Source organism: Mustelus asterias, chromosome 5 (assembly GCF_964213995.1).
Source record: "Mustelus asterias chromosome 5, sMusAst1.hap1.1, whole genome shotgun sequence".
NCBI lineage: Eukaryota > Metazoa > Chordata > Chondrichthyes > Carcharhiniformes > Triakidae > Mustelus > Mustelus asterias.
Genome location: NC_135805.1, coordinates 81,131,362 through 81,144,112, shown reverse-complemented (window position 1 = coordinate 81,144,112; position 12,751 = coordinate 81,131,362). Strand labels below are relative to the sequence as shown.

General features: G+C 40.7%; 1 protein-coding gene across 6 annotated transcripts in view; it reads right to left on the bottom strand.

The window, feature by feature from the left end:
• Positions 1-12,751, bottom strand: part of LOC144493636 (intersectin-2-like) — a 195,797-nt gene that overhangs the window by 104,972 nt on the left and 78,074 nt on the right. For all 6 annotated transcript variants that reach the window (XM_078212896.1, XM_078212899.1, XM_078212897.1 and 3 more), the window contains 4 exons: positions 9,076-9,139; positions 6,740-6,903; positions 6,340-6,540; positions 1,965-2,061 (listed from right to left, as the gene is read on the bottom strand). In XM_078212896.1, coding sequence (XP_078069022.1) covers positions 1,965-2,061; positions 6,340-6,540; positions 6,740-6,903; positions 9,076-9,139 — 526 coding nt within the window. The remainder of the gene's footprint in view (positions 1-1,964; positions 2,062-6,339; positions 6,541-6,739; positions 6,904-9,075; positions 9,140-12,751) is intronic.

The window sequence follows — 12,751 nt, the reverse complement described above, 5'->3', positions numbered from 1 at the left end:
GCGCACACAGTACTCTAACTGAAGTCTCCCATGTGGGACCTTGTCAAAGACTTTGCTGAAATCCATATAAACTACATTGACTGCACTACCTTTGTCTACACACCTGGTCACCTCCTCAAAAAATTCAATCAAATTTGTTAGGCATGATCTCCCTCTGATTAAGCCACGCTGACTATCCCTGATCAAGCATTACCTCTAAGTGGAGATAGATGCTCTCCTTCAGAAGTTTCTCTGATGGTTTCCCCACCAATGATTGTGAGACTCACTGGTCTGTAGTTCCCAAGTATATCTCTACAATCCTTCTTAAATAGCAGAACCACATTAGCTGTTCTCCAGTTGACTGGGACCTCCCCCGTGGCCCGAGAGGAATTGAAAATTTGGGCCAAAACCCCTGCAATTTCCTCCCTTAGCTCCCACAGCAGCCAATGGCACAATTCACCTTGTCCTTGCCCATTATTGTAGGCTTAATTCTAAGCCTATCAATTTAGAATTGAGTTCTAATTTGCTCAAGAACCTCACAGTCTCTCTCTCTCTGAATTCCATACCATTGTCCTCATTCTCTTGGGTGAAGACGGATGTGAAGTATTCATTCAGCACTCTACCAATGTCCTCTGGTTCCACCTACAGATTGCCCCCTTGATCCCTAATGTGTCCTACTCTTTCCCTGGTTATCCTCTTCCCACTTATATACTTAGAGAATATCTTGGGATTTTCCCTACTTTTACATGCCAGAGCTTTCTCATATCCCCTCTTTGCATTCCCAATTGCTTTTTTAAGCTCCACCCTGCATTTTCAATACCTCACTCATGCCTCCACTGATTTGCTCCGTTGTATTTTTTTAAAGCCTTTCTTTTCCTTCTCAAGCCTGAATGTCTCTGGGTTTGTTATTCCTGCCTATCACCCTAGAGGGAACATGTTGGGCTTGCATTCTCCCCATTTCCTTTTTGAATGTCCCCCACTGCTCTGCAGATTTTCCCGTTAGCAGCTGTTCCCACTCATGCCAGGCTAGATCCGGTCTTTTTTCACTGAAGTCTGCTCTCCCCCAATCCAAAACTTTTTTTTTGTAGCCTGCCTATTTCCTTGTCCATAACAAGCTCAAATTGTACCATGTTGTGATCGCTATCACTAAAATGCTCCCCCCACCACCTCAACCACCTGTCCAGCTTCATTCCCCAGAATCAGGTCCAGCACAGCTCCCTCCCTTGTTGGACGCTTCACATATTGATTTAAAAAGTTCTCCTGTAAATATTTCAAGACATCTACTCCATCCAAGCCCTTAACACTATGTATACCCCAGTTAGTGTGGGAAAGTTGAAATCACCTCGTATAATAACCCTATTGTTATTGTTTCTATACACCTCCATAAATTGAGCACCTATTTGCTCCTCAATATTCCTCTGACTATCTGGGGGTCTATAATAAACACCGAACAATGTGGCTGCCCCCTTTTTATTCCTCAGCTCTATCCACAAAGTTTCATTTGATGCCCCCTCCAATATATCATCTCTTCTTACTGCAGTAACTGACTCTCTAACTAACAATGCAATGCCTCCTCCTCTTTTACTTCCTTCCCTGTCTCGCCTGAAGATTCTGTATCCTGGAATGTTGAGTTTCCAATCATATCCTGTCTTCAACCATGTCTCTGTGATGGCTACTATATCACACTTTCAAGGGAAAAGTAGGAAAATAATTTTCTGACAGTTTGTCAAACAAGAACAAAGAACAAGTTTTCCTGGCTTATCGGACACAAAATATAAATGCATTACATTTCCGATTCAAAAGTACTGCTTTGTTTCTAGCTGATTTAACAGTTTCAGCTGGAACTAGAATTTGTACTTAAATAACATTTACTTACACTCAAAACAACATCAGATGACTAAATCTGCAATGTACTCATTTCCTGTGCAATCTGCCCAAATGCAATGGACAGAGCAATGTACTATTTTTAAAAATTGTACTTGTACCTGCTAGAGCCAAGATCTATCAATGACTGAGCTTTGTGCAGGCCAGTGCCTCCAAATCCTGCTAATGGCTGCCTCAGAGGCCCAGTGTGGGGGAGTGCTAAAAAAAAGAAAAGTTAAAAGTTTATTTATTAGTCACAAGTAAGCTTACATTAACATTGCAATGAAGTTACTGTGAAATTTTCCTAGTTGCCACACTCCAACACCTGCTTGGGTCAATGCACCTAACCAGCACGTCTTTTAGACTGTGGGAGGAAACTGGAGCACCCAGAGGAAACCCACACAGACACAGGGAGAACGTGCAACTCCACACAGACAGTGAGCCAAGCAGGGAATTGAACCCGGGTCCCTAGCACTGTGAGGCAGCAGTGCTAACCACTGTCCCACCGCGCCAACACCGTGACATGAGAAACAAAGGTCAAGGAAGAAGTACAATAATAGATACCCCTATTTTTCAGTAGCTTATCTCAAAGCTTCCTCCATGTAACTGCTCATTATTCTATCAAGCACAAGCAAAGTCATGCAAAGGAAGCTGGTTGGCCTAAACAGGTATCTGACCAGTTAAAATATACAGTAGTGTGCAGGCAACTTAAAATTATTAAACCATGGACACAAATGTCATCTTAATTCAAGTACTGTTACAGCTAAAATAAAAAGCTACTGCCTTATAATTGATGTGAAGTTTGGTGGCTAGACTTAAAGACAGCTGTCAAAGTATGAAGCACGTATAGATTCTTCTAATTTACTTCCACAGTCTCAAATTCTAGCCATTTTTTTCCATTGAAAAAACTGCAACCGTTATGTCCCTAGGAAGCTGTAACTGCACAGTAACATTACATCAATTGTGTGTACAGAGAGACACTTCAATTACAGAATATACTTCACAGTCAGGGGAAAATTCCATATCATTGTGGATATGTTGCAGTAATAACAAAAGTGACAGAGTACAAATCAATACCTGCAACTTACTGTTCAGTGCCAGGTCATTAGTGAACCCACCAAATAGGGTCCAGGGATGGAAGTAGTTGCACAGTTTAAACTACATGAATAAATTTGTTGGAGACAAAATGCTGAAAACTGTTGAGGCAGAAAAGGAAACTTGCAGTGGGAGGGGATGGATCCAATTACTGTGGTCCAAGTTGCAGTGGCATAGCATGACAAAGAAAGAGGTTCTATGAGCAACTAAGGCAGGCTTGTCCAACCCTACTACATGAGGGGCCAGCGTCCAGCTCACTCCCAGTCTCAGGATGCTCACTCTCACCCAATGTGAGAATGCCTGTTGGTGTGTGGGGGTGAGGACAAATAAGAACCCCGAGACTGTGAATGAGCTAGATACACACTCTCCCTTTCCTCTCAACACCCGCTTCCCCTTTCTCTGTTCTTAAATGGTGCGAGGTTGGGTAGTGTTGATGTTCAAATGGACCTGGGTGTCCTTGTTCATAAATCACTGAAAGCTAATATGGATGTGCAACAAGAATATAGGAAGGCAAATGGAACATTGTCCTTTTTTGCAAGAGAGTTTGGAATACAGAAGCAAACAAGTTGTGCTGCAATTGTATAGAGTCTTGGTGAGACCGCACCTGGAGTATTGTGCAGAGTTATGGTCTCCTTACCCAAGGAAGGATATACTTGCCATAGAAGGAGTGCAACGAAGGTTCACCAAATTGATCCTTGGGATGGCAGTCTATGAGGAGACTGAATTTATTATATTTTTTAGAGTTTAGAAGAAGGACAGGTGATCTCATTGAAACATTCAAAATTCTTACAGGACTCGATAGGTTAACTGCAGAAAGGATGTTTGTCCTGACCTGGGGATCTAGAACCAGGGGGCACAGTCGCAGAATAAGAGATAGGCTATTTGTGGTCAAGGTTAGGAGGGACTTCTTCACTCAGAGGGTAGTGAATTTTTGGAATTCTCTACCCAAGAGGGCTATGGAGGCTCAATTATAGAGTATATTCAAGTCAAAGAATGATAGATTTCTTGATATTAAAAATAAGAAGAGAAATGGAGATGTTGCACGAAAATGACTTTAAATAGAAGATCAGCCATGATGAATGGTGGAGCAAAGTCAAGGGGCTGAATGGCCTTCTCCTGCTCCTCTGCCTTATGTTCCTATGAAGCAGAATATTGCGAAAGAGAAAATATTTAGAAGGGAGAAGCTTATTTGGCTAAATGTATCGAAAGGAAGAAATAATTATATTCTCAGAGATTACAAACACTTTCTGGGAGTGCCTGCCAATGATGTGGATGAAAAGGGCCAGTATAGTAGCTAAGTCTGCCGATGATACCTAGGGAGATAGGAAAGTCAAGGGCTATGGGGGACAGTCATGAAAGTGGAGTTGAAACCACAGCCAGATCAGCCATGAACTTAAATGGCAGGGCAGGCACGATGGGCTGAATTGCCTACTCCTGCTCCTAATCCTCTATGCCTGTAGCTATTTGAGGCACAGTTAATTTGACTGCCTCCAGTTTAACTTAATGCCGTATGAAAGCAAAATCTTGTTGAAATGCAATTAAACCTGTGACCTATATGATTTTAGAACTTCATTGTGCTTTAAGTGACAAGTGTCGATTACAGTTATTAACAGAAATGTGTAATTTTTTAATTAATGCAAGTCAATTAAATGTTATTAATTCCTTACTCTATATCAAAATGAGAATGTTAACAGAAGGTGACTAAATTAAAACCATAGTAAACTTTGTTTTCTGGCATTGTGCCAACCAGAATTTTCGAGTAACCTTAATTTCTAGTAACAGTTCGATTTTTTTTTAAGTTAGTCACTTAAAACATACCACTGTTTTTTAACATGCACACTACTTTTATCTTTGGGGAATAGTGGGGAAATGATGGAAGGAGTCCGAAGCTGATTATCTGCCCTTTAAACCACCATTATGAACTTGAACCCAGAACTTCTGGTCCATTGCTGCCACGATGCCACAGGACCTCCTTATGTTCAATGATAATGCATTCTTGAAAGAAAACTAATAAAAACAACAGATCTCAGGCTTTACATTGAAATTATTAAATTATTGCATCAGTTTAACAATGATATACGCAACTGTCTGTGAAATTAGCAGCTCATTTTTTTCTAAACAGTCTCAAGGTCTTGAAGACAACTTTGTCTTCAGTTGTGACGGTTTCACTGTGGATCCTTGACTGCACAACTGTTGCCCCTGTCCGCTGAGCCCCTCAAAGACAGAACAGCACCTTGCCTTGTGTCCAGAATAATCTAACTCCCCGTTCGCTGGCATTTTTGATTAACAGCACCACCCATTCCCTGAGGATCCCTGAGATTTTACTGAATTTTGATCATCATCATTATGGTGCATTTATCGCAGATGAAATCTGCAAATATATTCATGAATTAAGGATTTGGTGAGTGGATTATGAGAGATGATTTTACTTTCAGGTTACTGAGCTTTCGTACCCAATAAGAAAAGGCAAATAAAAATGCAAAATGCTGGAAATACTCATCTGTGGAGAGAGAAACAGAGTTAATGTTTCACGTCCTCTCACCTCACCATCTAAGGCCCCAAAGGCTGCTCTTAGGTGAAGAAGCATGTTGCGTGTACTTACCTCAATTTAATATACTGCAGTCGCTGCTCATATGCAGTCTTCTCCACATTGCAGAGACCAAATTGATTGGGTGATTGTGTTGTGGAATGCCTCCGCTCAGTCCTCACACATGATGCGAGCTTCTGGCAGCCTATCATTTTACTTCTCCACCTTGCTCTCTGTCCTCAACTTACTACAGTGTTCCGATGAAACTCAGTACAAGCTCAAGGACAGCACCTCAGTTTTTGGTTAGGTACTTTGCAGCCATCAGGATTTAATATGTGGTCAACAATTCTCGACTATAATCTCTGCTCACTCCTGCCCCACCACCCCAAAGTCAAGGCTGCTTTAATATAGCAGGAAAGAGGAGGAAGTACAAAGGACTTAAAAGACCCCAATAATACACCTCATAAAATACTTTACAGTTAAAGTAACAATCTGCCTGGTAACAGCAATATTTGGCACAGGAGTGGCAAATTGCAGCTCTAAGCAGCCATATTCAGTTCAGATCCAACTAGATGTCAGTGATTCAGTAGAATCCTTCATTTCTCAAATTGGCTAAATTGGATGGAGACATGAATATAACTGAAAGTTAAAATTCCCAATAGTCAGCATAATCATTTGTGTTCTTTTTTGTGAAACAATAAAGAACTTTACCTCATTTTCTCAATGGAAGATTCAAGATAAAGGTCTACGAGAGCAAATATAAAAAAATGAACAAAACTGCAAGGAATGTTTTGTAAAAAAAAAATCTACATACGGTTTGAAATAACGCTATCAATTAGAGATCAAAATACAAGAACTCAACTTGTATTACTTACTTGCAGAACTCTGTGCAGATAATGGCGGAATAAGGATAGATGTACCATTTGGCAATGTTGACGTATTAACAGCAGGTGGCAGGGCAGCTGACATACCCAAAGGTGGCATGGAGGTCACTGATGTCAACGATGATGTGGGACCCAAGGAAGCAAATGAAGGCATGTTTGGTGGGACTGATAGATTTGGCATACTTCCCATCCCTATATTGGAATTTAAATATGAACAACTTGTAATTCATCATTATGGACAATTTAAATACTTGCTTACTGATATGTATTGCTCAAATGTACCTCTTTTAATGCAAATACAATAAATTCTGCGTGAACATGGCACTAAAATATGAGGTACCAAATACAATATTTTAATAATCTATTCTACACTTAGGAAATGTTTATTTACCAAATCGTGCAGAGCTTAAAGGTGAAGGGATTGGTGGCTGTTTCATAATGAGTGGAAGAGTGGGGGGCACTGGGTGACCTTGAAGGGTCATCTTGATCAGTTTCATAGCTATGGAAAATTCTTGTTGGTCCATTTTTCCATCTTTGTTCAAGTCTGCTAGAGTCCTATACAGAAGGGGGGGAAAAATCTACAATTATATTACAGAATTTAATGGATTCTAGGCATTACTCAGAGTTGAAGTATTATTGACATAAGATTTAAACATTCAATTAACTTCTGAGAAATCACACTGATAATACATGTATTTCCCAAACCCATTCCATTTTCAAGGCAGAAATTAGATTTTAATGGTCTGAGAAGATTCTGTACAAGACACCTAAAACAATAACTTGCACCTTAATCCAAAACAAGTTCAAAATACTTCACAGGGCCAGAATTTGACAAAAATAATAGGCCGGTGAGATAGGGATATTCCTTCCTAACTTCAATGTGTATATATATCTACACCAGATGGACTGCAATGGTTCAAGAAGTGGAGATGCCGGCGTTGGCTTTTGGCTTGTGTGGCTTTTGCTACCAAATAAACCTGTTGGACTTTAACCTGGTGTTGTTAAACTTCTCACCACGGTTCAAGAAGTCAGCTCACTACACCACCTCTCAAGGGATGGGCAACAAATGAGACTTTGCCAATGAAGCTCACACCCAGTGAAAGAATTAAAGAAAAGAGATGCAACGTTTGATTGAAGAGCTAAGTTTTAAGAGGAATGAGAAAGGAGGAGGTAGGTATATAATTAGAGAGGTTTAAAGAGAAAATTTCAAAAGAAGAAAAACACTGGTGTAAAGTAAGAAAGGAGGTAGATCAGGAGACTTGTCCATCAGTATATTCCCAATGAGTGAGAATTGGCAAGTTATACAGTACCTGCAACTAAACTAAAAGAAGATTGCCCCAAGCATAAGCCCAGTTTTCAAAAAGTTGGAATAACAAGAATGCAATGACAAGCTCTGCCATAGATTTTCAAGTTATTCACTGTAGAAATTCAAAACATTTGGCATTCAGAGTAAATTTCATTTATTGACACCATGTTCCACACGGTTTTAAGAGAACATGTAAAATACTATTTTATGTGCCAGAGCGATTAAACACTTTATCAAGCTGTATTGTTTTCTGGTTACTATTTTACAAGAACAACTAATATTTAAAAAGCACCTTTAACTTAGAAAAGAATCTCTCACTGTACTTCACAGGAGTACTGCCAGACAGAATTTGACATCAAGCTACATAGAGATTCAGTACAGATGACCAAATGTTTGGTTAAAGAGGTAGGTAAGAAGTGGCATAAAGGAGAGAGGTGAAGCAAGGGAATTCCAGAGCTCAAGACCCAGGCAACTGATGAAGGAGCAGCGCTCCAAAAGTTTGTGATTCCAAATAAACCTGGACTTTAACCTGGTATTGTGAGACTTCTTACTGTGCCCACCCCAGTCCAATGCCGGCATCTCCACATCAGGCAACTGAAGGCGTGGCTATCAATGGTGATGTGAAGGAAATCGGGAACATGCACAAGGCCAGAATCGGAAAAGCACAGAGATCGTGGGAGGGATGACAGCTGGAGGAAGTATGGAGAGAGAGCAGTGAAGTAATGGAAAGATTTGTACACAAGGAGAAGTTAAATTTATTATCTATATTGAAGCTTCAACTAAGATCTCAGTGAAGTTTATTGTGGAATTATGTTGTTTAGAGCAGTGAGAGCTATATAAGTAAGTTCAGCAGTGGTGAATGCACATTATTACTGGTGGTGGCAATGGTGAGAATAATCTGAGATATCAAATCAAGAATAGCACACAAGAATCATATTAAAACAACATCACAGCATATTGGCCCTGATGCATGAAACAAGCCTGAGCAATGTTCACACATTGAAAACATTATACCTGCAGTTTTCGTGCAACATCCCAATAAAAGTTTAACAAACACAACGTATGCAAAAGACAAAGAACAGAAAAATCCAATAACTGACCAGCAACCAAGTCACATAAGAACAACAAAGATTTTCTTCATGAGTGGAATAAATGGGGTGCTACAAAGGTTCTTACTGAGAGGACAGATTGGCCTGGTTAGTTTAAATGATGGTTTCTACAAGTAAAGTTAGGCAGATGAGGTGTCATTCACTTCTTTGATCACCAGTTTGAAAAACCCTTGAGTAGGACAAAACCCCAGTCACAATTTGAATGTATTAGGCTGGGTTACACATTTCACATTTTATTTACTTGTCTCAATGCTAGTAGTTAAAATACGATAAAAGAAATGACTGTAAAAACAGTGACAGGTCAGTACTCACCATATTTCAGCCAGTACTACCTTTGGCAAACCAGATTGCAGAAAGAAATTTCGAGCTTGGTCACCTGTTAAGCGTTAAAATAAATGCATTTGAATTAATAGGGAAGGGATTTATATCACTATGAAACAACAGCTCCACAGATGCACCCCAATTTGAATCTTAGGAAAGAAAAAATGTGTAAACAATCACAAACCATGTGTGTGCAGAGATGCATCTTATCCCACGTAAAGTATACTTCGGTCAGAGGGATCATCATGTCATTGTTGCTGCACTGGCCTAAAGACTTATAACTCCATCGCTGTCCACCCCACAATGCGACAGACACCCTAATCTATAGCCTCCGCATCTAAGACTTGAACTCCTAAATGTTCTCCACGCCAGCCTCCTAACTTTCATAAAATACAACCTCACTAAAATGAGAATACTTTTTAACAACTTTGATCTGGTTTGATTTATTATTGTCACATGTAGTAATAAACAGTGAAAAGTATTGTTTCTTGCACACGACACAGACAAAGCATATTGTACATGGAGAAGGAAAAGAGAGAGGGCAAAATGTTACAGTCATAACTAGGGTATAGGGAAAGATCAACTTAATGCGAGGTAGGTCCAATCAAAAGTCTGATGGCACAGGGAAGAAGCTGCTCTTGAGTCGGTTGGTACGGGTCCTCAGACTCCTGTATCTTTTTCCCGATGGAAAAGAGTATGTCCGAGGTGTGTGGGGTCCTTAATTATGCTGGCTGCTTTTCCGAGGCAGCAGGCAGTGTAGACAGTATCAATGGGTGGGAGGCTGGTTTGAGTGATGGACTGGGCTTCGTTCACGACCCTTTGTAGTTTCTTGCGGTCTTGGACAGAGCAGGAGCCATACCAAGTTGTGATACAACCAGAACTTCTTCACTACTGAGTATCCCATTCTCTGTGTTAAGTAACAGAAGTCAGACATAATCTTGCACAGAGCTCTGCACCTTCCTACCACATATCTTTACCAAGCTCCACTGACTTTTCTGTACCCCAATTCATTGATGAGAAAATCTTTGTCATTGTGCTCAAGCTGCTCCATGGCCTCACCACACTCTTTCCAGCCTGTGGACACACAATTTCTTGTTCAGTGGGTTTGTTCCTTGCTTCCAGCATTCCATCACTGGTCAAAGTTCTTTCAGCCATTTTAGATGCATCCTCTAGAACACTTTCCCAATAGTTCTCTGTCAAGATGATTTGGCATCAAACCTGGTCAACAGATGCTGGAGCGACACGCAAACATTGATTGTGGCCAGGGAAGAATGCAGTGCCTAGTCTACCTCATGCGCCTCCAGAAGCATGAGCCATTAAGACTAAATTATTTGTGTGGAGGCTCAAAGGATAGTGAAGTACAAATTGTGTCTTGTAAAGGGACCATAGTTAGATATATTTTAGTGCAGCCAGCTTAGACGAGGCTGCTGCAGCATCAAGGGGAGATAGAAGGTAGGAGCGGGAGGAGGCCATTTGGTGACCTAGCGGTAATATCACTGGACTAGCAATTCAAAGGCCCAGCCAAATTGCCCTGGGGAAAATTGCTCAGGTATGTTTAGTCTAGAAAAAGAATAAATCCAATCTAGTCAGCATCCTCTTGATCTTCAAAGTGATGGAAGGTGCTGTCAACAGTGTTATCAAGCGACATTTACACAGCAATAACCTGCTCACTGATGTTCAGTTTGGGTTCCATGAACTACTAAGCTTCTGATCTCATAACAACCTTGGGACAAATATGGACAAAACAGCTAAACTCAAGAAATGAAGAGTTGAGAGTGACTGCCAGAGCTGCTTTCAACTGAGTGTAGCATTAAAGAGCCCCAGCAAAATTGCAGCAATCAGGTGGAAACTCTCCACTGTTTGGAGTCATGCTTAGCACAAAGGAAAATGGTTGAGGTGGTTGGATCTGAAACTGAACTGGAGCAGTCACATAAATACTGTGGCTACAAGAGCAGGTGAGAGGCTGGAAATTGTGAGGCAAATAACACTGACTCCCAAAGTCTGTCTACCATCTACAAGGAAACGTCGGAAGGAATACTCTTCACTTGCCTGGTCCAGATGATGTGAGGTTCAACAGCATTCAAAATGATTGACACCATCAAAGCAGCCTGTTTGATCAGCACCTCAACCACCAACATAAACATTCACTCCCTCCACCACCAGCGCACAGTGGCTATAACATACAGGAGTGTGGTATGCAAGAAGCACTGCAGCAACTCACTAAGTTACTTCAACAGCACCTGCCAATCCCATGACTTCTGCCAAGTCGAAGAACTAAGCAGCAACACATCGGAACACCACCATCTGCAAGTTCCCCTCCAAGCCACAAACCATCCTAACTTGGAACTACATCCCCATTCCTTCTCTATTGCAGGATCAAAATCCTGGAACTCCCTACCCAATGGCACTGTGAATGTACCGCCACCAGGTGGACTGTAGCAGTTCAAGTAGGTGGCTCACTACCATCTTCGCTGGGACAATTAAGGATGGGCAACAAATGCAGACCGAGCCAGCAATGCTCTCATATTCCATAAAAGAATAAAGAAAATCCTGAACCTGCACCACAGCAAAAGCATATTTTAGAAACAGTTAGTTGGCCCATTCACTATTTTTCAATAAAGAAATGTGTGCAATGAGCTATGGCTCATTACACAGCTGTGGTTCCCACATCAGAACAGAGTGCTGGAGAAGGTGTGAAAAATTAATTACTGGTCATGCTTAAATAGTGGGTTTTAAATGCTGTAGCCTGAAAGATGGGAGTCCTGCAGTGCTGAGATGTAGGAAAGAATCATAATTTATTTGAAACTGTGGTACATACGCGGTAGCACTGCTGCTTCACAGCGCCAGGGACCCGGGTTCGATTCCCGACTTGGGTCACTGTCTGTGTGGAATTTGCATGTTCTCCCCGTGTCTGTGTGGGTTTCCTCCGGGTGCTCCGGTTTCCTCCCACATTCTGAAAGACATGCTGGTTAGGTGCATTGACCCAAACAGGCGCTGGACCGTGGTGACTAGGGGAATTTCACAGTAACTTCATTGCAGTGTTAATGTAAGCCTTACTTATAAATAAACTTTACTTTTACTTTTTATTACTCTTAAAACAAAAAGATCTTACTAACTAAAAATGGTTGACGGTGACACACTGAAATCATTAATTACTATTACTGATAAAATAAAAAAAACTTCATATCACAGTAGGATAAAGACTATTTATTCTTCATAAAAAGGGAATCTGTGTAAGCTTTTTTTCAAGTTGATTTGTCAAATTAAAAACATTTTAAAACAGTTTTCAGCGAAGCAGTATTGGCTTAAAGATTCAGAGTGGCATAAGATATATCCTGGTACATAAAAAACGGAAAAGGAGAAGGGAAAAAAAAATTAAAAGCTGTTGGTATCTACTGGGTTATATGAAAACCTTTCAACAGAGTTAGAACAACTAATCACTGACTAATGTAGTTACAAAATGACAAAGAGATTAATAGTCATGCTACAGTTCTATTTTTCCTACCAAATTGTCACCAGGATCTACTAGATTAGTGCATCCTGTTATACTGCACCCCTTGTAAACGCTTGCACAAAGTTCCCTGTCCCAGTATTTGAGTGGGGATCAGTCAGCCCTTCTATTAAATTAGTACCATCCCTGCTGACCATTTAAAATGCTTTTTAAACT